At 33.8% G+C, this 23827-nt stretch overlaps 1 protein-coding gene across 1 annotated transcript in view; it reads left to right on the top strand.

The window, feature by feature from the left end:
• Nucleotides 1-11778, top strand: part of LOC108737276 (carbonic anhydrase 2-like) — a 23015-nt gene extending 11237 nt beyond the window's left edge. Inside the window, exons 3-8 of the mRNA XM_018470016.2 lie at nt 1623-1661; nt 6930-7079; nt 9347-9470; nt 9537-9642; nt 10318-10548; nt 11373-11778. Of these exons, the coding sequence (XP_018325518.1) occupies nt 1623-1661; nt 6930-7079; nt 9347-9470; nt 9537-9642; nt 10318-10548; nt 11373-11510 (788 nt within the window). The 3' untranslated portion in view covers nt 11511-11778. The remainder of the gene's footprint in view (nt 1-1622; nt 1662-6929; nt 7080-9346; nt 9471-9536; nt 9643-10317; nt 10549-11372) is intronic.
• Nucleotides 11779-23827: the final 12049 nt, after the last annotated feature.

Genomic DNA, 23827 nt, shown 5'->3' with positions numbered 1-23827 from the left:
TATATTTTTTTTTGTATCGTCAATACTTGAAAAGTTACAGGCGTGTAAAGTCATTATTTTTGTATTATTAACTTTTTGTAAGTAAAAAATTGATGTTTTAATAATTTAATATATATATATATTTAATATTAGTTTCAATTGCATTTTGTTTTATAGTCAATAACCAAGTCTAACCTTTAAACATTTATTTTAATTATTTATAACAATGCTTTATGAGTAAGTTGATGAAATATAGAAAAATTATGTTTATTTCTTTGTATTTTAATGTTCAAGTTTAACAAATTAATTTAGTTAGGTGTTTGATTCTACTGTTTACTTCCCCTAAAAGATAATTCATGGAATTTAGAAAATTGTTTAATTGTCTATTGAAACTTATAAAACTAATTGAACTATCATCGACGCGTCTGTAGATATATCAAAAACCTCATAATTACCCAGGTGTGTTTTCCTTATGTGCAAATTTTGGTAGTTATGTCGCGGAACTCCCATACCTATAAATTTAATATGCTGTAGAATTTGTCATTCTGAACAAGGGCGCCCCTTTACCTTTTTTTCCCCCCTTTTCAGCAATGACCTAAGATTGGATCGAGGATGAGAGGTTTTGCTTAAGTCTCATACATATATATCTCCTCCCCCATTATTCGTACCCACCTAACCTAACCTTACTTGAATGATTTGCGAGATATCGATAAGATATCGTCATAGTTTAATATTTTCTAAAGCCGAAAAAAAAGGTGAAGAAGTAGTTTTCGCGTCAAACATATATACATATATTCTTATTTAGTATGACGAACTCTACAACATACCAAATGTTCAAGGTCATCGGACGGGGTTCCGCGACATAACCACCGAATTTTTAATGGGCGATTCTACAGATATATACAGCTCAGTCGGTAGAAGAGATTTCCCTTCATTGAACCCTGATTGTGGATTTAAAACCTATCTTGTATTCACCAATAGAAACATCCTAAATATATTTTTTTAAATTATAGGTATACTTCGTTACTGATTATCTTAAACGTTGATTCATGTATCTTTTGTCCGTTTGGATGTTAAATGTAGAAATCAAAATGTAATAAATATCCGTATGAAAATCAAAAACCACTGGACTAATTTAGAAAATGTAATTTACATTTATGTAATACAATAACGAGTTTCATGAATTGTGAAATTCTCTTATCGTACATAGAAAAATTATCAATTTTAATTTGAGGTTTATGCCCAGTTTACTTTAAACTACCAATTAACGTTCATAATGAGTAATTAACGATACATCCTTTGACCATATGAAAATTACTTCACGTCTAGGTAATATGTTATCATTTTTCTCTGTACTTATTTATATCATTATAGGAAGGATGTTTTTATATTTGATGTGTCGATAATAGATTGCAAGGTTGTAATTTGAAAACAATAATACATATGTAGAGACAATTGTCTAATAACATTCCTAAAATCAATTTGAACAATTTTTTAACATGAAATTATTATTTAAACTTATCGTTCCCCTCGATTTACATATTTCATGAAACTCTTCACGACTGCTATATCTTTTATTTCACGGTATTGTTGACGATGTAATGTTAAATATTATTTTTGATTTTTTTTCTGTTTATTTTTAGGTGCTGAGGAGGAGAGTCATTGGTCGTACGATGATCAAAGTAAGTAGCTTTTGTTTCGGCATATAATTTAGATCGTGTTTAATAATATATTTTTGGTATGGAAGTGTACTCCATTCGCCTATCACTTTACTCATAGTTTTTGTTTTATTAGTCGTCAAATATTTGACACATTAATACTCTGTTATAGTCTTTTTTATAATACGTTCTGGTTCTGGCGTGACTAAAAGATCAGTACTTGCATTTTTTTTAATAAGAATACTTCTGTGCTTTCCTTCAGTCTCTGGTTTTGGCTGTATAGCTAGTCTTTTAATGTTATCAGGATTCGTTATTAATCAATCCCGAAAATGTTTCCATTGTGATAGGCAGCTTCGATAAGACAACCACCACTTTGCTACATTTCCTTGGAGTTAGCTCGTGATGAAGTATGCTCAACCAATACTTGACAGTTTTTGGGTGTAAATGTATCTCAAATTTCTTCTACTTTTACGGGTAATTGAGGAATTGTTCTCTGGGATTCTGAAATGTTGTTTCATTTAATGCCAGATCGTTTCTATTACATTTAAATCGGAACTGCTGGCGGGCCAGAACAAGTCGGGCACGTCATCATCCCCAAAACATTTTTTGGTACTTTTAGACATGATGCGCCGTCCTGCTGATAAATGCAGGCTCCATTGGGATATGACTTCTCCATGGATCAAGTAAGTTAGTTTGGAGTATTTGTTGGCTTTTCTTCGCAATTCACTGTACAATCAATAAAATAAGGATTGCCCATTTCATCTACTGACATGCAGACCATACCATAATAGTATTAGGAAATTTCACGGTACGTTTAATTCAGTCTTTGTGAAAAGTTTCAGTCTTGCATCTGATTACTCTTTTCCGGTTATCGCCTACACACACATCTAGCTCCTTCGCTAAAAATTATTTTGTTCCAGTTTTTATAGTTCCAAGAGTGTTTTAATTTTGCCCAAATTAATAGTTTCTGTTTCTGGATTTTAGTTAGTTTATGTTTGTTGTATTAAAACGGTAATACCTCATTCTCATCACAAAACAATATGCATACTGCATATCTATGTATACTGCATATAATATAAAATCTGAGCCCAACTTTTTACGACAGCTTTCTCGTTAAACCTGCGTCTCACATTCTTTATGCCACTGACAGGTAATATGCCGTAAAGTGTTACGTCTACCTTATTTTCAAATGTTTAACAAAAGTCTTTAATCTTGTACACTTACAGTTTTGAACTGACCTGTACTTTTACCGCGGACGTTAGTATTTCCGTATTCGCCATATTGTTTTACGATATCCGCAACTGTAGTCTTGATGATAATAATATCAGTTGCTATTGGACGTATCGATTTGCCTATGCAAAATTGCTGGCTAATAATTTTTCTCATTTTTTTTTGTTAGTTGCAACCTCGCACATTTTTTTTATATACGCAATTTAACAACAAGAAATTATGCACTTCTAATGATGTGTATAATATATATATTCAGATCCTATTAAAGGTACGAAGAGGGATTTTAAATTACACGAGGCCTTACCATCAAGATGGTCAAATGTGGTAGCCTATGGTCTGCCTAAGGAACAATTAACAAATTTGTATGGTAAATATAAATTTCCGAGTAACTGTAAGTTACTCCATGTCCCCGTTGTTAATTCTGAAATAAATGCCGTGATGTCGGCAGCACACAACACCAGGGACACTTAGCTTTCTAATTACCAACTACAGCTGAGGAAAGGAATAACGGCGGTAGGTAAAGCTGTAAACAAAATTTTAAAAGGAGAGGAGAACCTTTCCGCACTACTGGCAGGCGCAACCGGTATTTTTACAGGCCTAAATTATAATATTTCGCAAATTAGGCGACATCTAATCTTAACAAGTTTAAATAATCCGATTACAGATTTAGTCGAGAAAATTCCCCCCAAGAGAGAGAAATTAAGTTTGTTAAATCTTTAAAGCGCACTGGAAAGAAAATTTATCCTTTCACCCATCAAAATTATTTTGCTAATATTTATAGGAGAAGAAAAGGTTAGGGGGGGAAGGGGATGAATCGCAACGAATTATTTAAACTAAAGACGCTTTGCTTACTTCAGGAGGGAAGTGAAGTATCAAAAAGGGCAGACTGCCTTCAAGAGAGAAAAACTTCCAAATCAAGAGACGGTAGAGATAAGTGATACAAAGTTAGCTGGTAGTCCTCAACTATTTAAAAAATTCTTGGTCTTGTCTTAGATGAAAGGTTACAAAATTCCTTTCCCTAATCCACCATGGAGGGAAATCACCAACTTGCAAAGATTCTCTGGCGATGTTTTTATTTTAGTGAAATTAATGACCTGTTAACAATTGCAGCTATCTTCTGACAGCAGTCCTTGTCAAGGACCGTTTCTTTCACCAATGTTCTTGCCATATAAACCAAACGGCATAAAAACATTCATTTTAGATCTGAAAAAACTTAACGTTTTTACAGTTTCCCCTCATTTTAAGACGGAGGATCAGAGAACTGGGTTACGGTTAATTTCAAAATGTATGTTTATGGCTTCTTTTGTTTTAAAAGATGTATATTTTTTACATCCAGTTGATTTTAAGTATCAAAAATTCCTCGAATTTATATTTGACAACCAAACATTTGGGTTTTATCTGCATTCCGTTAGGCCTATCTTCAGCCCACTTTTGTTTTACAAAACTATTAAAGCCAGTTATTTCTGTCCTTGGTTTTTAAGGTATATCTTATGTAAATTGCCTAGACGATTTTTTAATAATGGAAGATTCTTTCCAAACTTCTCAGAAAAATATCAATATAACTCTCAAACTTTTACAGTCTCTTAGATTTATAGTCAGCTAGATTTTACTCACGGCTTTACTTGCGTTGATGTCCTAAGTACGTCGACGACCACATAATACTAATTTTTTCTATTCTCGGAACAGCATTTTTCTTCTGAATAAAATAACCCTATGCCCTTTTCTGTACCTCTGACAATGTGTCTACAAAATTTCATGATGATCGATGAGTAAAGGCGTGAAGTCGACGTGATAAAACTAATTTTTTGCTGTCCCTCGGGAACAATATTTTTTTCTGAACAAAAGGTACCTTATGTTCCTTTCTGTATCCCTGACAATATGTCTACAAAATTTCTTAATGAAGGATTGAGTAGTTAAGAAAAAGTGAAAAGTCAACAAACAAATATTCACGTTTATAATATTAGTTGAGATTTTGAAGTCTGGTACCGACTACTACTTGTAAATTTCTTGGATTTATTTACGATAGCATAAACCTAAAGGTTTTATTACCGGAAAAAAAGAGAAAAAAACATAAGAATGCTTGCAACATACATGGTGCCTCACGGTGACCACCCATTAGAATATTTTAGAAACTACTTCGATTAAAATTTTAATAGTTTGGCCATTAGCGTTACGGCATCTGTGTAGCACTTCCGGATATACCGCAAATTGATACCAACCTCGTTATTTTAAATGGAACACCCTATTATTACGATTTTGTATTCTACTTATGATTTTTGGTATATTTTCATAAGACTTTCTTACTTCTAAAATATACTGTTTGCGAGATATTTATTTCTTTTAAAAAGAAGTATCATACAACAGTAGGCAGAGAAAAAACATGCCTATTTTAAATTAAGAAAGCTGGAACAACAATTTTCTCAGGAGAAATAACTATACCTCTAGGTTTCCGTCCATACAGTTAAAGTTAAAGTTGGTTAATTACATACAGGGTGATATTTGATGGCGAATTTGATAAACTTCAAATAACCTTAAGTTCATTTTTTCCAGTGGAACATCCTCTATGTATTCGCATTAGTCGAATAGAGAGTTCCCCCACGTCTAGTTTTCAAATTACTTACTGTTCTTTGTGAAAGTAGCATAAATCGTTTTAATTGAAGAGAGCACACAAAATAACGTTAATGTCCAAATTTGTAAAATTTAATTCGAAGTAGTTTCCAAAATATTCTAATGGGTGCTCACCGAGAGATGCGATAACACAACCGTCATATCTTATATGAACCGGATGGGCGGTATTCAATTCGTTAATGTCTCCAATCTTGCAAAAGAAATATGGCAGTGGCGTGAATCCAAAACTATTTTTGTGTTCGCATTATATATTAGCTCCGAAGGTAATTAAAAACCAGATAAAAAATCACGATGCGTGTCGGAATGGTCATTATCTCAAGAAATATTTAAGCTAATTCCAATAAAACTTGATAATCTAGAAATGGACCTCTTTGCCTCAAATATCAACTTTAACTGCACAAACTAATACGTACCATGGAACAGAGATCCAGGGAGTATTGCAGTCGATGCATTTACAATTAATTGGAATGGTTTCCTTTTCTATGCTATTCCTCGTTTAAGTATGATTTGAAGAACAATTCAGAAAATTATTCAAGACAAGGCCGGTACCCTCATTTTAAAAAATTAACTATAGGTCAAGGAATTCGTCCTGAACCCAACGTAAATCTTGTTTTCTTTCCATTTAGGAAGACTCATCCGCATGCGGATCAGCTTTCATTGGTGGCCGCGAGGTTTTTTTCGGATTCTATTAATTTTATTTACTTTAAATAATTTTATAATTGTAATTGGACCAATCTATCGTAACATCAACTTTATGTCTTGAGCATCTACGTGATTAATTCTAGTGATATCGAGGACTGAACGGGAAATGTAATTTATCGATCAAACAAACTTACCTTGTGAAGTTTTATTGAATTTATATGATCGACCAGTCCGAAGATCTACTCTGCCGCCCAGACCGAGGAAGTTGCAGATACGTTATTACCTTATAATCTTTAAAGACGATGAGAATACTGGCTAGCGTATAGTTACGGGTAGGTAACGGGAGCTCGACTCTTTGAATAAGCTGTACGGTAGATATCCAGTAGTTAATTCTAGTGATATCTTCGGACTGGACGCTCATATTATTTCGATTGAACTTCACAAGGTAAGTTCATTTGATCGATAAATTGTTACTAATTATTACGTACAATTGACTTACCTACGTATCAATATGTGCGTGTTTTATCGAAAGCCGATAAGGTAACTCGATAACTGTTCTCAATCAATGACGTCTTGTTAACTGGGGCTTCTTTTGTGCATATTTTTACATCCCCTACGTTGTGGTTTTATGACGAGATGCACTCTACAGTGGCTCCAGATATTATCCTTCAAATATCCTGGAGTACTGATCAGTTATAGTGTTTATAAATGAATACCAAACACTAACTAGATAAATTTGTATTTAGCATTGTCACTGTTATATTCCTTTTACTTAATTTCTTTTTTTTGCAGATGATTGGCCTGAACTTTGTAACAGTGGAACCAGACAATCTCCAATCGACATTCGAACACCTTCGATAGAACAATCGCATTTTTCACCTTTTATATTCAGTGGGTATTCCGAACGTTTTTTTGCTGATGTAACTAATACTGGCCATACAGGTAAGACACAAACAACGATAAATAAAAAAGACAAAGTTACAAAATGGTATATCAGCTACAATGATTTTTTTACAACATAGAAGATTATTTAGGTGGAAGAAGAATAATTTATATCACTGATTAGTGTAATATGTCTAATTTGTTGTCTTCTAGTCATTCTATTCTATTTGTTTCTATAAAACATACTACTATTTCGTCTAGCGGATAATTAGCAATAACTCGTTATTTATTTAAATCATATTCCGCCTAACAAGATTAGATCCACTTTAGCATTAGATAGATTAAAACAAATCTATCAAATTCCTACATTTATCATTATCCAACATAAATATTATAATAAATACACTTTTGCTTTTATTTTAAGACATAACCCGATTAAAAAGGTTTGGATCTAATGCCATATGACTGGATCGAAACAAATTTGGGCGCGATTCAAGCGGATACAAGCAGTTCCAACAAAACATTTTAATATGCCAAATTGTTAAATAAATCGTTTATGTACAATATTAATTTACATTATTACTAATATATTGAAAAGATCTACGAAAAAAAAAAATAAAAAAAAGGAATTTGGAGACGATTTTCCGAGTATATACACTTATAACCCCGGCCACTTAACCGTCAAGGTAGTTAGCCGATTTGATGCTGTTTATGTTCAGTTAATCCCGTGTTCATTGAAGTCCCTAACTGCTGCAATGATATATCACTGGACGTCTATACTACAAATTACTTAACGTGGAGTACCTTTTACAAAGTACTTTTTGAGGCCAACAAAAATAATGTTGACCATCATTTTGCATTATTGAAAAATTTGAAGTGTTTTTTCCGAAAATTCAGAGATATTCTTTTCTTATAGTGTTTTATAAACGATCAGAAATGACTTTTAATATAATTCTACACAATTTGAAATTCCCCCAGAATTTTAGTTTCGAAAATGGAGGATAATCTATTTATTATAAATAAAATTACTTTCATTATTATATTTCTGCTTTCTTAGTTTTCACTGGTTAACTTTGAGCAAGTAAAGACAGGCCGTTGCCAAAGAACCGCACTGGTATACGTTACGATGGAAAACAATTTGCTTATTACATTATTGTTATTATTATTATTATTTTCTGGTCTCATTTTTTTATTATTATTATTACCAATATTATATTAGTTCTATTAGTTATAAATAATTTGCTAAAACATCTAAGTAAATATAACTATTTATACTGGTATGTGCTCGAATATGTGTGTATATCCTGCGATATGCTTCGGTATTCGTATATCTGCCTGGATATAATTCTCTGTATACCTCTATACCTTCTTGTATATAATTGCATCTGAGATATTTTTGAATGTAAAGTAATACATTAATAATACAATACAATTATACAGATACGACATACAATCGTATACCACTGGATCCAAACCTTTTTCATCACATACACAGTAATCCTTTCTACATGCAAATGTTATTGCATCCACTTTCACAAAAATTATTATTTTCCCTTTTTCATACCAGACTCTTAACACTGTCTGTCAGTTTAATAAAGTAAATAACTTAACAAAACTGTTATCATTGCCATAAACAACGATTTCAGTATTTGTAAGTAACTAAACCATTATACGAAAAATTGAGCAAAAACCATAAATATCGATTTTCTTTCCGCTTAACAGTAACAGTAATAATAAACATCACAGTAGTTCTTTTACATAGCAAATAATCCTATTAATCTAAACAAACATGGGAAACCACAAATTATTTAGGTAAAAACAATAAAAATGTCACAATGACACTGTTATAAATTTAATTGGGGCGCAACAAGCAGATATTTTAAAGAAAGTATGAATTAACATAAACAGAGCTATGTTAATGAAACAAAGCTTATATTGTTTTGATTTTAGAATTTTGTGGTTCGAAGAGGAAGTTTTAAAATTAATATAGCAGTTCTAAAATTAAAATTGGAAATGTAGGCTTAAATAAATTAAACCCGGGTTTATTATCATTTATGATGAAATTGATGTAAATAATTATTGTAATGTTATATACGTTAAGTTTCCGTTTCTTGGATTTTCTTTTGATTGAAGCCTTTCTTTAAAAAATAATGTATATACAACAGGAATTTACCGAAGCTAAACGTCTATTTCTTCCTTCCAAAAGTTCCAGATAGCTGTCTAAACTATTAAAATTATAAACTTATTTATAATTTTGAAAGATTGTGTATATTTCTGTCTAGATTTTTTTTTAGTTAGATGATAATCTACATGAATTCTTATTTCAGTAAGAATAAACTTACGAAATGACAGTAAAGTACCTACCGTAGAAGAAGGTGGGTTGCCAGGAACCTATGCTTTAGATTCTGTTCATTTTCATTGGAATTCTGAACACACGATAAACGGCCGTAGGTAAGTAGACATTTATGAAACTCTTCTGTAAAACATACAAGTTTACTTTTTTCGTTAATTTCTAAGGTATCCTGCCGAGCTTCATGCAGTGCATTATGATGTCAAGTATGGAAATGTGGATAACGCAATAACACATGAAAATGGTGTTGCAGTATTTGCTATTTTGTTCGAAGTATGTTTACACAATCATCAATAGCAGTTAATTATTATGTTAAGTTTTCCATTATTATAAGGGTGTTATATCTCTAAAGCTGATATTTTTCAAGTTATGATTACTTCAAGATAAAAATTTTAGGTATATTAACCATTTTCAAAAGCTTCTTGGGAAGCGGGAAAGTTAAAACTTCCATTTTTTTTTAACGTAGACCTAATGATACAACTCTATTTTATATTCATTTAAACAAACGACCTGTAAAAAACTGTAACAAATCATTTTTTTCAATTGGCACCACACACGTTTGGCTACACAAACAGATAGATTAAGAACAAACGATTTTTTAATGCTAATTGATACCTACCTCGAATGAGGTGTTTTTCGAGAAATTTTTGTTGTACGTTTCATTTATAGAAAATAATCTTCTAGAAAACCGTGAAGAAATTATGAAATTGGCCACAGTTTTGAAAACATCTTCATTAAGTGGATGTCTTTGCTTGAAGAAGTGCACGAACTTTCAAATCGTAACATATTTTCTTTCCATATAACACAGCACAGTTTGGATAAATCACCACGATTTGTTTTTTTGTAAATATGCAAATGGAACAGCTTACGATCATGTTTCATTTTAACAAGGCATGCAGTTGTAACTGCTTGTAAATAGTTAATATAATAAAAATGATTTATTATCAGATTTCTTCGGAAGATAATGAGAACTTCAATCCTATAATGCCGGTGATCGACGAAGTAGATGATACTGTTGGAATGACAGCACGAACTGACCAGCGATTTTCTCCTAACATATTTTTTCCACGTGATACTTCTGGGTATTACCGCTATATTGGATCATTAACCACACCAGATTGCAATGAAGGTGTCATTTGGACAATATTTAGAAATGTATTACGTATCTCTGAATCTCAGGTGGGTATTATACGCATTTCTTCCTTCACTTTGTTTGTCAAAAATTATTTTGTTACACGAGAGCATTTAATAAGTACGCCATTTTCAAATGCAAACTTAACTAATTGCTTATTCTGATAGTTAAAACCATTTATCATAACGAAGATTTCTGCCTCTAATATGTCTCTGACCAGACCTTCACGACTGAGAACGTGTCCTACCAACCTATCTCGTTTATTTCTTAATGAATTCTATAAAGTCCTCTGTCTTCCTATTCTTTATAATACCTCTTTATTTCCAATCTTCTCTATCCACGGTATCCTCATCGCGCCCACCGTCCGTGTTTCGCTAAACTTAGCATGTCTGCATAAACCGCAGCTACGTTTTCTTTACAGTAAGATGATGTAGGCATGTAGATCTGCACTAATACGGTTTTTACGGGCTTCGAGTTCAATTTAACCATAACTCTCCTATCGTTTTTTTGTTGTAAATAACTTTCTGCACTCTGCCCTACTTTCCCACGTATTACAATAATTATCCCCAAATAATCTTCCACCATTAATAGGTAACATCTATAAAAAACTGTTTTACTTTTATTAATATAAAAAAGAAACACAATAAGTACTGCCGATATACTCAACGGTGGTACCTATATCTACATATTAAGTGTGTAATTTTTGTTTACAACTTTATTTGTCTTAATTGTAATTTCAATAATCAAATAATTGACACTGTCCTCGCTTTTTCCTGCTGTTACAATTTTTTAGTTCATTTCAAATAATTCAAAAACAGTGAATACGATAGATTTTCACATATAACCATATTTTTCTTACGATCTGCTTTAGGTTTCGTATTTCACAAACATACAGTCAGAAACAGGCCTTCTAACAGAAAACTACAGAACTCTGCAAGCTGTCAATAATCGTCCGGTATACGAAAATATTAGCCCACTTCCAAAAATACATCAAAGGCTGGTATATTAGCATCCATGAAGTTGTTGATGCTATTTTCAATATTATATTTACATTTAAAATAACATCTGTTCTTGTGTAAAGTCCTTGCCAGTGCTATAACAATGTGCCCTTCTTTCATTTTTATTGGGGCAATTTGTAATCCAAACTGTATATACTTGTACTTTTGCTGTGCAGATGTTTTATACAATTGACACTACCTCAGTTTTGTTATCAGTATTTTTATATCAGTTGTTCTTAATTAATCAGTTTATATGTAAATATGTAAGGTTATTATACAAAGCAGATATTAAAAATGTTTTAACGACACCACAGCGTTTTTTATAATCGTCCTAAACGGTTGGTTAGTAGTTTGTACTACCACTCGCGCTGGTTCTTTCTCCAATCAAGGTATACAGTTATTGAAAATTTGACCCTAACCGCTAATGGTAACGAAGCGCGTTTTCAAACGTGCATATTCAGGTGTTCAGCTTCGAAATAAGCTTACAATCGCCTCGGGAGACCAGAGAAATTGATAGTGAAAACATCCCGAATACAAAACATGAAATAAAAGCAATTCATTATAAACCAATACATAAAAGTTGGTAAATATAAAAGAAACTTGTCCCCACCCTTGAAAGTCTCTACTTTCGAAAATTAAAAAAAAAAAAGAATGAAATTTTAAATATAAGCAAAACAAATCAAATCTTTATGAAATGAAAGTGTAAATTTAATCATCACTGGGACACAACGAAAGCTCGCAAAATTTATCAACTGCTCTCTTCAGTTTGCCAATTCAAGTTTTTAGGGAAACTGCCCTGACTACGCTGTCCATTCCTGGAAAGAGCCGAATAACCCAACATAAACGCCACAGGTAGGTTTCCTTCCTTGACAAGAACCAAGCCTTCTGGTTTAACCCCGGGTTGATTAGTTCTCCACTTCACACGGTGCTACAATTCGGAGAGGTATTCTTTACTCCAGCGCGTTCAAAATCGATTCGATGGAAGGGTTAATGAACTTGGGTCGGCTATAGATGCTGGTGGTTTTCCAATCAAGAAGTGAGCGGGGGTTAGTGCGGAAAGATTGCTAGGATCGTTTGAGAGAAGATGCATGGGTCTGGAATTTAAGGCGGCTTCTATTTAATGTAATGAATTTGTTAACTGTTCAACAGTTAATAGCGCATTACGGGTAACGCGTCTTATATGAAATTTTGGAGCTTTTACTCTCGACTCCCACACTGAACGTACGTGACAATAAAAATATACAATTGTAATAATGAATAATAAATTATATTTCAGTGAATGAAACTTTAAATGCACATAATGGAACTGCTTTTATTGAAATTTTCGAATATGCAAACTTCATTACCTGTACGAAATTATGGTTGTTTCATTTATGATTCGGTTTGATTTCGTGACATATAAATAGCACTAATGTTCAGATCTGAAAAAGTTCATAGTAATTACGTCACATATTTGTATCATGTATTAGCGAAAGAATTTTGCTGCCGCTTTATATTATTTATGTATTCATGCATTTGGATTATGAATCCAGTCGCACTAATTGAAGGAAAAAGTGCTTTCGTGAAGATTAATTTTTTTATTTTACCTAAAAATTCTTTTATATTAAATAGGTTACATAAAAAATAGTAATTAAATACATTTACAATCAAAAAACATAATGAAAATGAAACTTAATTACGAGAAATTATTTAAATTAGATGTCTGAATTGGCTCACTTTTTGCCCTCCAGTGTCTTGTAAAATTGGACCTTAAAAACAAAGAATTCCATTCCTGAGAGTCCGTTATTGTGAAACGGGTAATACTTTTATACTCATTCTCCCGTTTAGATAGTACCCTTTACCAAAGTACTAAGTACCTACTCATGTAGAACCTGCAATAGTGTTTCGGTTATACCATCATTAAATAAGGCACAGTTTCCTTTTTATGACTTTCACACTAATGGAACCCTTTCTACATAAAAAGTTTAAAATATTTTATTAACTAGTGTCCAAGTTTCCAATAAGTGTAACTCGGACTCTTATTGTTTACCAAGGTCGCGCACAAAATCTACTAAATGAAGCAATAAAAGCATCGCTCGCAAACAAAATGGCAATGTACCAATTGAACCTGTCTAGATTCACACCACCATAGGACCGGCGTAATAGAGGGCAAATTTCCCATTTGGAGATTTACTGTACTGGGTCATACTTTAACACACCTTATGAAATCGCGAACTATTTGGAACATGTGTTCTCTCTTTTATTCAAGAGTTTAGTAAATTCGTGTTGTCCCAATATAGTAGAATGGAATATGACGCTTTTGGTAAGAAAATTCAGAATAATTTAATCAAACACTCACCCTTCAAATTTCTATTTTATCTAAAAATTGATTTAACCTTGGTAGCTTTGATATGGAATGTACCCACTACTAAATTTATTCTAAGAATCACAAGCACCGATCTTCTCAAAACGTCACTACCCTGCTAGTTTTCCTTTCCAATCGGTTGTGGTTTCCTCTGATGTTCCTTCCCTTTTTTTAAATATCATTCTTATAGTTTCCTTTTCCTACTAGTTTTTTTTTTCTATTTTTGGTTATCTTTATCCTAAAGTTACATTTCTTTTCTCTACCCTTACGTCTTCATGCATGGCCTATCGTTTCCCGACATCTGTTTTTCCATTTTTCGCCACGAAATCAGCATTAAAAACCAAATCGTTTTTTATCGTTAATTTTCGTCCTTCTCTCACACCCTACTCTCAGCCCCTCCTTATACCAATCCTCGCTTAGAACTGAGGTTAGTATTAATAGCCGATAGTTTCATCAGTACAAGCATCTCTGACATCCCAACCACCAAAGGCAAGGGAGAGAGAGAGAGAGATAAGTCTATATTTCCGTTTTTAAACAAAGTTTTGGATTTGGGACACTCGAGTAGCAACAAATATCTGTAAAAGGTGAAGGGAAGTTTTAAGCCACCCGAGGACTATGACAGAATCCATCTAAAATATATATCCAACATACGGAACATTGAGAGAAGCTTTTACTCTTTTTACGAGTGTTGCCAAAATTAAAGCCACACCCAGCTCCAAACGAGGAATGGTTATAGTTTTCAGTGGAGCCACGAACAGAAACACGAAATACACATAAATAAAAATTTGTAGAAAAAGAAAATTGAAGCACACGTAGCAAAAGGACACAGGAAGAATGAAATATACAAGTGAGACAAAAACGACAGAAAGAACAAGATTACAAAGAGAACAAAATAAAACTAAAAACAATGTAGACAGCTGAATAACTAACTTACATATGTAACGAGCGACAGTAGAAACTGTTGACTGTGTGTAGATAGGTTTGCTTTTTTTTGTTTAGTTGAGAGATCTTCAGAAGACACCCCCTGATGGGAAGTAGTGTCGGATTCGCTGAAACGCCTACCGACTAAAATCTCTCCTTGAATAGGGAGATCAACCCGGAGGTTGTACATACTAGGGATGGTTCAATGGAAAGTGGTTAGGGGTGAGAAGGGGATGGAGTGCAGGAAAGGAACTGTTGGGCTGAATGGGGGTTAAATGAGAATTGGTGGCCCACCTCGGATTAGTTGTGTGTGCACTAGCGCTAAGAAAGCGAAACTAGTAATGCGCGAAAAGTAAGAAGCTCAGAGTTAAGGTGGCAGGGCCTTCTGATGAAGCGGCCGTTTGGCTCAGGATTGAAATAGGAAAGCTTCGATGGGTCTGGGTGACCTGACAGTAAGATCGGAGATTTGCGGCGAACCTGATTGCAGCCTCGGGGAGTGTAGGTAGACCAGTTTCATTCAGAATTTGGGTGTTTCTGATGAAGTAGGGGTAGTTGAATGCGGAACGAAGAATGCACATGATGGGAATGGCGTAGGGGCTAAAGATTCTGATAATTGCATTGAACCCACGGATTTGTGTTTGATGGGAGATGGAACTGTTTTGGAAGAAGGGCTTGAGGGAGATGAGACCTTCGAGCTAAACTCAATCGAAGACTTGCTGGATGCCAAACAGAAGCGTGGAAGTGTACAGGCAGTTGTTTCGGTTGTCAGAAATGTGTTCAGAAATACGGAGAAGTTGATGGCCGGTACCGTGCTGACTGCGGAAACCCTATTGACAGTCGGGTAGAAGGTTGTTTCGCTTTACATAGTTAAGAAGCTTGTCTAAAAGGATGGATTCAACAATTTTGCTCAGCAAACTGAGCAGGCTCATGTGCTTGTTGCTTGAGGGAGAGCTGAGGGGATTCCCTTTATGTGGAGACAGATGACAATGGCTTCCTTCTAGACCAGTGGGAGGTAGTGGATCCGAATGGTAGCGTTTGCAATGTTAGAATGTCGCCTGCGACGACGGTCGAGACGTTTCGAGGGATTTTGTTCAGGTGAGAAGGGGGTAAAGGGAAGTGAATCTGAGAAGGCCGGAAGTTGGCCAAACTTCAATGCAAACTGCTTATAATGAATTGATGACCACTGACTCAATCATTCAACCTGAGCAGCTCTGAAAATACAGTCGGGCAATAGTCGAAATTAATAATTTGCTTTTCATACGACTCTTTCACAAAGTGGTATTTAAGTTCAATCAATTATTTGAATATATTTTGCTGCAATTAAAATATCATTTACATATACTATAATATAAAGTTTTTATTATAAATAGTCTTGACACATAAACAAGCATCGATATTACATTTATGAAATTTGTATTTTGTCAATATTTCATAGAGTTTCTGATTCCAAGGCCCTGACAGATTGTTTTAAACCGTAAAGACACTTGTTCAATTCGCAAAAACTCCTTTCTTCTTTTTCGATGACAGCTCTATGTAAATTTTCTCTGCCAGTTCTCCATTTAAAAATGCTGCTTTTGCGTCGAGATGTTTTATTATTAAATTTTTTATTCCATGCCTGCGCTAGCAATAATCTGAAGGTTGCTTGCCTCACCACAGGTGCGAATCTCTCATCATAATCTACACCAAACTTTTGACTAAAGCCTTTTGCTATCAATCGTGCTTTGTATTTGTTCAAGGTCTTGTCTTCAGCTGTCTTTATCTTGAACACACATTTACATGATACTATGCTATCTCCTTCCTGTTTAAGCACCAGATCTCATGTTCTATTTTGGCATTCGCGATTGGTAAGAGCCTCTTTATATATTTTAGGCACCATTTCATATAGTTCAACCAGCTTTGCCATTTAGCTTTCAGATGGAATTCCTTTACTTTTGCTTTTCGATCCTTTGCGACCACCCATATAGTTACGATCTTTATTCTGTTTGTCAAGTTCATTTTCGTGTGGAACGATTTTGGCACAACAACTTTTCCAAAGATCATCTTATGATCAAATGCATAGTTTACGATTCTATGAGGGACATACAGACAAACATTCATTTTTATATATATTTAAACGAAACGCTGCAGTCACAATTTTTTCGAAATGAACAAAATCAATAAAATGACTCAAAATGAATTGAATATTTGTGTAATGTCTTTCCTTCAAATTTATTTTAGTTGGTGGCGTAGCAACGCGTGCAGGATACAGCTAGTACTGTATATTTCACTGCTGCGTGATTGCTATTTAGTTTTCCAGGAATTCCCGTAGCCTAAACAATTCAGTTCCTACACGCCGCATGAAGACTGACTCATAATGAAACGAAATAATATAATTACTGTTGCTTTTAATATTGTAAGACCAAGTAGAGAAAACGGTTATTCCACTGAGAGACTGGGAAAAGTCTGGACACGTTCTGGCGTTGAGGCTGCGACAATCGCCACTCATTGCCTATTTTTGGCACCATATATAATGGCGATGCCCAAAGAGTCTTTTGGTGGGAGGAGTGATGCTCAATTTAACCATGACCTCGAATTCCTTTTTGGCGGCTCTTATCTTGTCGGGAGCGAGTCGTCCCTGTGTGACAGGTGGTTCGGCGTGGTTCTGATCTGACGCTTCGTCAAATGGGCCGTTATCGTGGGAATGCCTTCTGGTCGGGTTGTTCCAGGAAATTGTTGCAACAGGTCGTGAAATAGTGACGAACCAGAAAGACTCTTTATGGAAGTCGGAGCCGATTATTGGCTGTCATCTGTCGTCGGAGCCCAAGGTCCAGAGTTAACGTAATCGTTCCATATGTTGCGATTACAGTGTCATTTGCAACGGAAAGTTCGTAGTCAGACTTCTTTATTGGTTCCAGAAGTTGTGCCCACGGAAACATGCAGAGGTCAGCACCAGTGTCGATCAGGAATTTCATTTTAGTTGACCCATCAGAAATTAATAATCGGCGTGAATGTTATGTAGGGCTGCTGTCGTCGGTCGCCAAAAACGACTGTCTATGTCGTTTCTCAGAGACTTGTCTTCGAACTTGCAGGTTTTGGTACATTTTTTAGCATTGTTGCCAAAAAGAAGATGATACCAGCAAATGTCACTTCTTCGATAACGTTGAAGTTGGTGTTACGATCCATGACTGATTTTTATGCGAGCTAACTCTTGCAGGGGTTTGTCAATGCATTTTCTAAAAAATTTAACCTGCTGTTTACGGTACTGCTAGCCGTGGATGTTTCTGCAACTTTGTTGAATTGACAGTATGCTTCCAGTGTGGTGTAGGCGATCTCTGCCCTTTTGTCCAACTCTAAGTACTTATGTGCCGCCAACAGGGCCTGGATATGCTTGAGAAGACAAGTTAACTACAGGGTTGGTAGCACGTCCTCAGAAAACTCGCTGTCGGCAAGGTGAAACAGTGAAACAATATACCAACTCGTAGAATTGTAAATAATCGACCATTTTAATTTTCGGAAAAGAATGCAGGATTAGCCCTTGTACTGCATTAATTGCAACAAAAATGACTGCAAATTGGTCACTATCTTAGATGACGTCATCGGAATCTTATAACAAAAAACGAAAACTATATTGGATGAGTTCGCATTTTTGTAGCCAGCTCTATGTCTATGTTGCATTTACGTGTATCCATCGGTCAACAGAAATAACAGTTTGGAAGATCTGTAGACAGTAACATTCACTACGATCGTTTAAGAAGGAAATGGCAGAGACCCAAACTGCAGGGATCAAGATGAGGAATTTCGAACTCATTCATTCTTGAAGAATTTCCATCTTACTCACACATGAAGAGTTTTCCTTGATCCTATAGTGGGTACCCACTTTCACAACTTTCTTTTTCTGAAGTATATTTCTTCTCAAATAATAACAATTCGAAAACGTTTTTTCCTGTCAATTCAAACACTAAAGAATCATTAAATTTATTCTGTTATTCAACTGTAAAATTGAATCATGATCGACCGAAATTAATATCACCGGTTTTAGTCATGACTACTTCTGAACAAGAATTTTTTTCTTTATCTGACGCATTTACTTACGTTAATGCATTTCCATTTTATTTTGAAGAACACCATTAATAGTCAAGATTTTTATCGTGAATCAAAATTACACTCAAAAATGGTAAGATATGAAGATATTTTTGACAAATATTAAAAAGTCATTTCGGATTTAAGTAATATCAATTCTGCATTACCTAAAGATGTCCTCGATAAGTGCCTAACCTGTCAACAACGTTATTTAGTTCGTACTGCATTTAAAAAACCGATACCGACAGTTTTTCCTGTGAACCCTCGTTAGGCATCCGTACAAAATAATTGCTTTTTTATACGAAAATAAAATACCTCGAGCATTCCGAGAGGACTGCTCCTGGTATACCAAACAAGGCAAATTAAAAATCATTTTCCTATCACGCTCAAGTTTTTAAAAACCCACAAAAAGTATGTTTGCCACAAATTCCCCAAACAGTGGATTACAACCATCGCATATGTCAACATCTGCAAGATACACTTTACATAATCCATAATTTTTTATCTTATCAACGAAAAGTAGAGTCCGTGGACATTTCTAATGTTGAACAACCAAAGTTAATGACCTTAAAAAAAACAGAATTTTATCAGCAACAACCGCAATTACGATTAGAACAAGGAGATTTAGATGAAGGAACTGAAAATGAGAAAAATTTTATAATCACCTTCAACAAATTTTGTTTCGTATACATCAATGACGTTATAATTTTCTGAAAATTATTATAAGAACATATAATACTAAACTTATACCTGAAATATTAAAACTATATAATCTCAAACTATAACCAGATATATGTGAATTTTCACGCGAGGGCGTACAATATGTAGGATATGTAGACACTTCTGAAGGACAAATCCCTACAAATTGAAAGAACTTAAAAACTTCCCAATACCTCAAGATCGAACCAGTTTAAAATAATTTTTAGAATTTTAGAATTTGTAGAATATTATAGGAAATTCATACGTTATCATCATAGGGTTGTCACTCCTAAGACTAGTTGGACACACACTCCCGAAAACTAGAACATCGTACATGCTTAACTATTTGCGAACAGTAATCTAATCAAGGTCTACCTTTACTCCTCTGAACTTCTGTTTCTGCCTCTAATATGTCTCTGACTAGACCTTTATGTCTGAGAAGGTGTCCTATCAACCTATCCCGCTTATATTTCATTGACTTCTATAGATTCCTCTGTTCTCCTCTAATACCTCTTTCTAATACCTCTTCATTTCTAACCTCTATCCACGGTATCCTCGTCATTCGCCGGTAACACCACATTTCGAATGCTTCTAACTTTCTCTTTTCCATTGCGCCCACCGTCCATGCTTCGCACATGTATAGCGCCGCGCTCCAAATATACACCTTTAATATTCATACGAGATATTGCAAAATTAACAGTCTCATTAAATAAGAGAGTAAGAAAAAGATCAATTATAGATAACAAATATTTTATTAATTGTTTTAATAAATGTAAAGAAATACCATCTAACGCAAAAACACAATTTTATACCACTTTTCAAAGAAATTGATCCAATGTTAAATGTCAGAGGAACGACTTTGGTAAAGAAATGGGAAATGGAGGAATAATTCTACGTACTGGAAAACCAACAATAGTTTTGGAACAATGTGGAAATCCCAAAATATAAGACAAGGAACTGCACGGACATCCAATCAAAATGTCGGTCGGTTCAAAAATAGTTTTGCCAATGAAAATACAAGAATAAAAGATTCACATAGACCATCAAATCCCTACACCCATAAAGGAAATCAACTTCATGATAATATCTATTTAATTGCTAAAAGTCTTATATCTACAAGAAATTAAGTCAGGTGTATTAAAATACGCGACTGAATTGCAATAATTATTATATCTGATTTAGCTGTGTTACTACGCCTTTCTTATAGAAAAAATAAAAACAAACTAAAATCCAAAATTTAATTATTGGAGATTAAAGAAGGTTCCTTAAATCCGGATTTGATAAATATTGGAATAATTTGGGAGGGATGGCTCAACCTAAAGCCAGGGGAGTGATGTCCACAACTTCTTCTACGCACAGTAAATAAGGCACCTACATCTACATCACCAGAAATATTTACTTTGTTAACAAATTTCATTTGTACGTTCCTTTCGGTCTTATACCCACAAAAAGTACTAGAGAATGTAATCACTTTTTGAAAATTTCATTCTTATATGTATTGAAGTTTGTAAATGTTTAAAATTTCATTTCAAGTTCAAATCAAGCATTATAAGCAAATCATTTAAGTATCAGGTGATGACCCATATACCTTATATTTGTCTTAGTATAAATACCGGACGTCCAGTCAGTCAGTAGAAGAAGCAGAACATTTGTGTGTGTGAAACGGAAAAAACTTGCAGATTTACAATATTCTAAAACGAATAATAATCGGATTGTGGCTAAAGATATCCGTTTCTAAAGACAGTTTCAAAGTACCTTAAGAACCTCTCCAGCTGAAGAATGACCTTAAAAGAATGAAGTATTAGAGGTCACGTAAAAGACATTTTTCTTTTCTAATGCAGAATAACTTCTAAGAAGACATTCGAGAACATGAATAGGAGCAGGATAGACAGGCCATCGAGGTGTCACAGTATCTCTATAGCCATCTACTTCGGTAGAACAGGAAGTGCCGCAGTACCTTTTACTATATAACCAACTTTGTTACAATATTCCCTTGGAGAGTTATATACGAATGAATACAAAGGCGTAAATGAATTACTTTCCTATACCATTATTCGTGAAAGCCAATTAATATTTTAATTGTTTGAAACATTAACTCTTATTGATCATTGTGATTGTTTTCGGTGAAGACATTCATTCCCTCAATTATTCAATTTAAAGTTTCCGGACTGCTCTAATTAGGTATTTCTTTAAAGTCGTTCCAAAATTAAATATTGAATACATATTCATCACCCCAGAGCTAAAGTCGTTAAATCTTGTTTTTCGGCTATAAAGCTAAGCAAATATAATAAAATATTTAAAGATCAGTACTCGGAAGTTACAATGAAAATACTTTCTGTGTATTGGAGAATGGAGAACTGAGAATAATTTTCAAAGCCAGAGGCATTAAGGTTTTATTGTTTAGATGCTGCTACTGATGTATTATTTGTCTGTCTATTACTGTCACTACACCTTAACTTCATTCTCAGAAATATTTCGAAGTTGAAAAAAGGGAATGTACATCTAAAACATCAAAACTTGCCTGGTGTATTCACACATCAAAATCTTTGTTCTCCTTTAACGAATTTCTAAAGGAAACATCCTCTCAGTAGGTTATTGATCAAGAAAAAATATTGTTTTACATAAGAGCTTTTATTTTCTTCATCAAAAATTTCATCCTAAAATGAAATGATGTGACGTGGAACCAGCAAAAGGCATTTAGTGAAATTATGCACTTTATTATTGGAAGATAGCTCAGTAAACAACAACAATTTTTTATTACAGAACGTTATCGTTTGTTTCGATAACATTGGGTTTTTGATCACCATAAACGATCTTACATTGATAAAACGTATGTCTTGAGAATACATTAATAAGACGTTTAACAAAAATATGTATCACAAAGGTTCTTCAATTTTTCAACAACAAAGGGCTCAGTTGCTGCTGAAGAATTTCTTGCCTTTAGTTGCTAAACTTGTACAATAAATACATATGTAAATACAATAAATTCACTTACTATTTGATTTAATACCAAATCATCTTTCTTAATCGGTTTGCTACTATTTCATAGAGGAAGAATTAGGTGTACTATACAGTTGTTTAATTTTGGAGTCATCTTTGAGTCCTTTATTCTATAAAGAGTAGGATATAAGAAATACTATTTTATTTGTATTTTTAATCAGCGAGAAATATTTCTACATCAATACTGATTAAAAAGATTTGTCATCTGTGTGTTCGCCATCATTGAGACAGATTTCGTCTTTGTTAGATTCGGGTGCGTTTGTTTACCACTCCGTCTAAGAATTTTTTCTGATTATTGGTCAATGTCAGACCTACAACTGCCGAATATTAAAAATTCAACAGTTCTGCCGCTAAAGTGTTCAGTAAATAGTAGTAGTTTTCAAAATGTACTTCTTGGGTTTTACTTATGTCTTTAAAACACATACATATATCTATTTTGAATATAGAATTAATTTGCGTTTGGTCGTATTTTGAAAAAGTATCTGTCGGTAACAAAAGCAATACTGCAAAAGTAATTAATATTTTTTATGGTATTCGTAAATTCTCATATTGTTGCGCTGATTCTGTCAAGGAAGCCCGAGTTGGTTTGCTCACAATATTTAAATCAAATTTTTGAGTTATATTAAGATTTGTTAAATTGGAGGAACCAAAACAACATGGCATCGATAATGAACATTTCTTAAATCTCATATTTTATTTTAAATTGTGACTTTTAAAATTTTTCCTCATTACCATACCGTGGAATTATGAATTTTTAAAACGATATGAAATAATTGATATTAACACAATATCTCATTGGATCGACACAAACCCTCGAAAAGGAGTTTATCTAAAAGTAAACTTATTTGTAATGTACATCATATTATGAAATTTGAAAAGAAGAATATCGAATTGCTGAGTATTTTAGAGCTAACTGTTAACAATCGTCCTACGTCAGATTTAAAAAATTATCTACATGAAATATATGATGGCAATACTATACCGATAAATATTCACAGCCGATATAAGAATTAATTGCAAATATATTAGATAATTTAGCATTATTGTATTGCAACCATAGGGTTAATATCTATAGTTAGAGTAGGCAACTCGCATTCTTCCCTGTATGTTGCTGTAAGCCACATGAGATGTAAAATAACAGGACACTCTGTCCATTTCTATCTTTATTTAATAATGGTTCTCAAAGGAAAAGAGCAGCGACAGATGAGGTTTCTCTATTTTCTATTTCTTTCATTAAAGAAACAAATTTCCAATATTTACTTAAATATAATTCAATTATTAGTATTGAGTTAGCCTAATCACCAG

Source organism: Agrilus planipennis, unplaced genomic scaffold (genome assembly GCF_000699045.2).
Source record: "Agrilus planipennis isolate EAB-ADULT unplaced genomic scaffold, Apla_2.0 scaffold136, whole genome shotgun sequence".
Lineage (NCBI taxonomy): Eukaryota > Metazoa > Arthropoda > Insecta > Coleoptera > Buprestidae > Agrilus > Agrilus planipennis.
The sequence above is the reverse complement of the archived record's forward strand: the minus strand, read 5'-3'. Positions and strand labels throughout refer to the sequence as shown.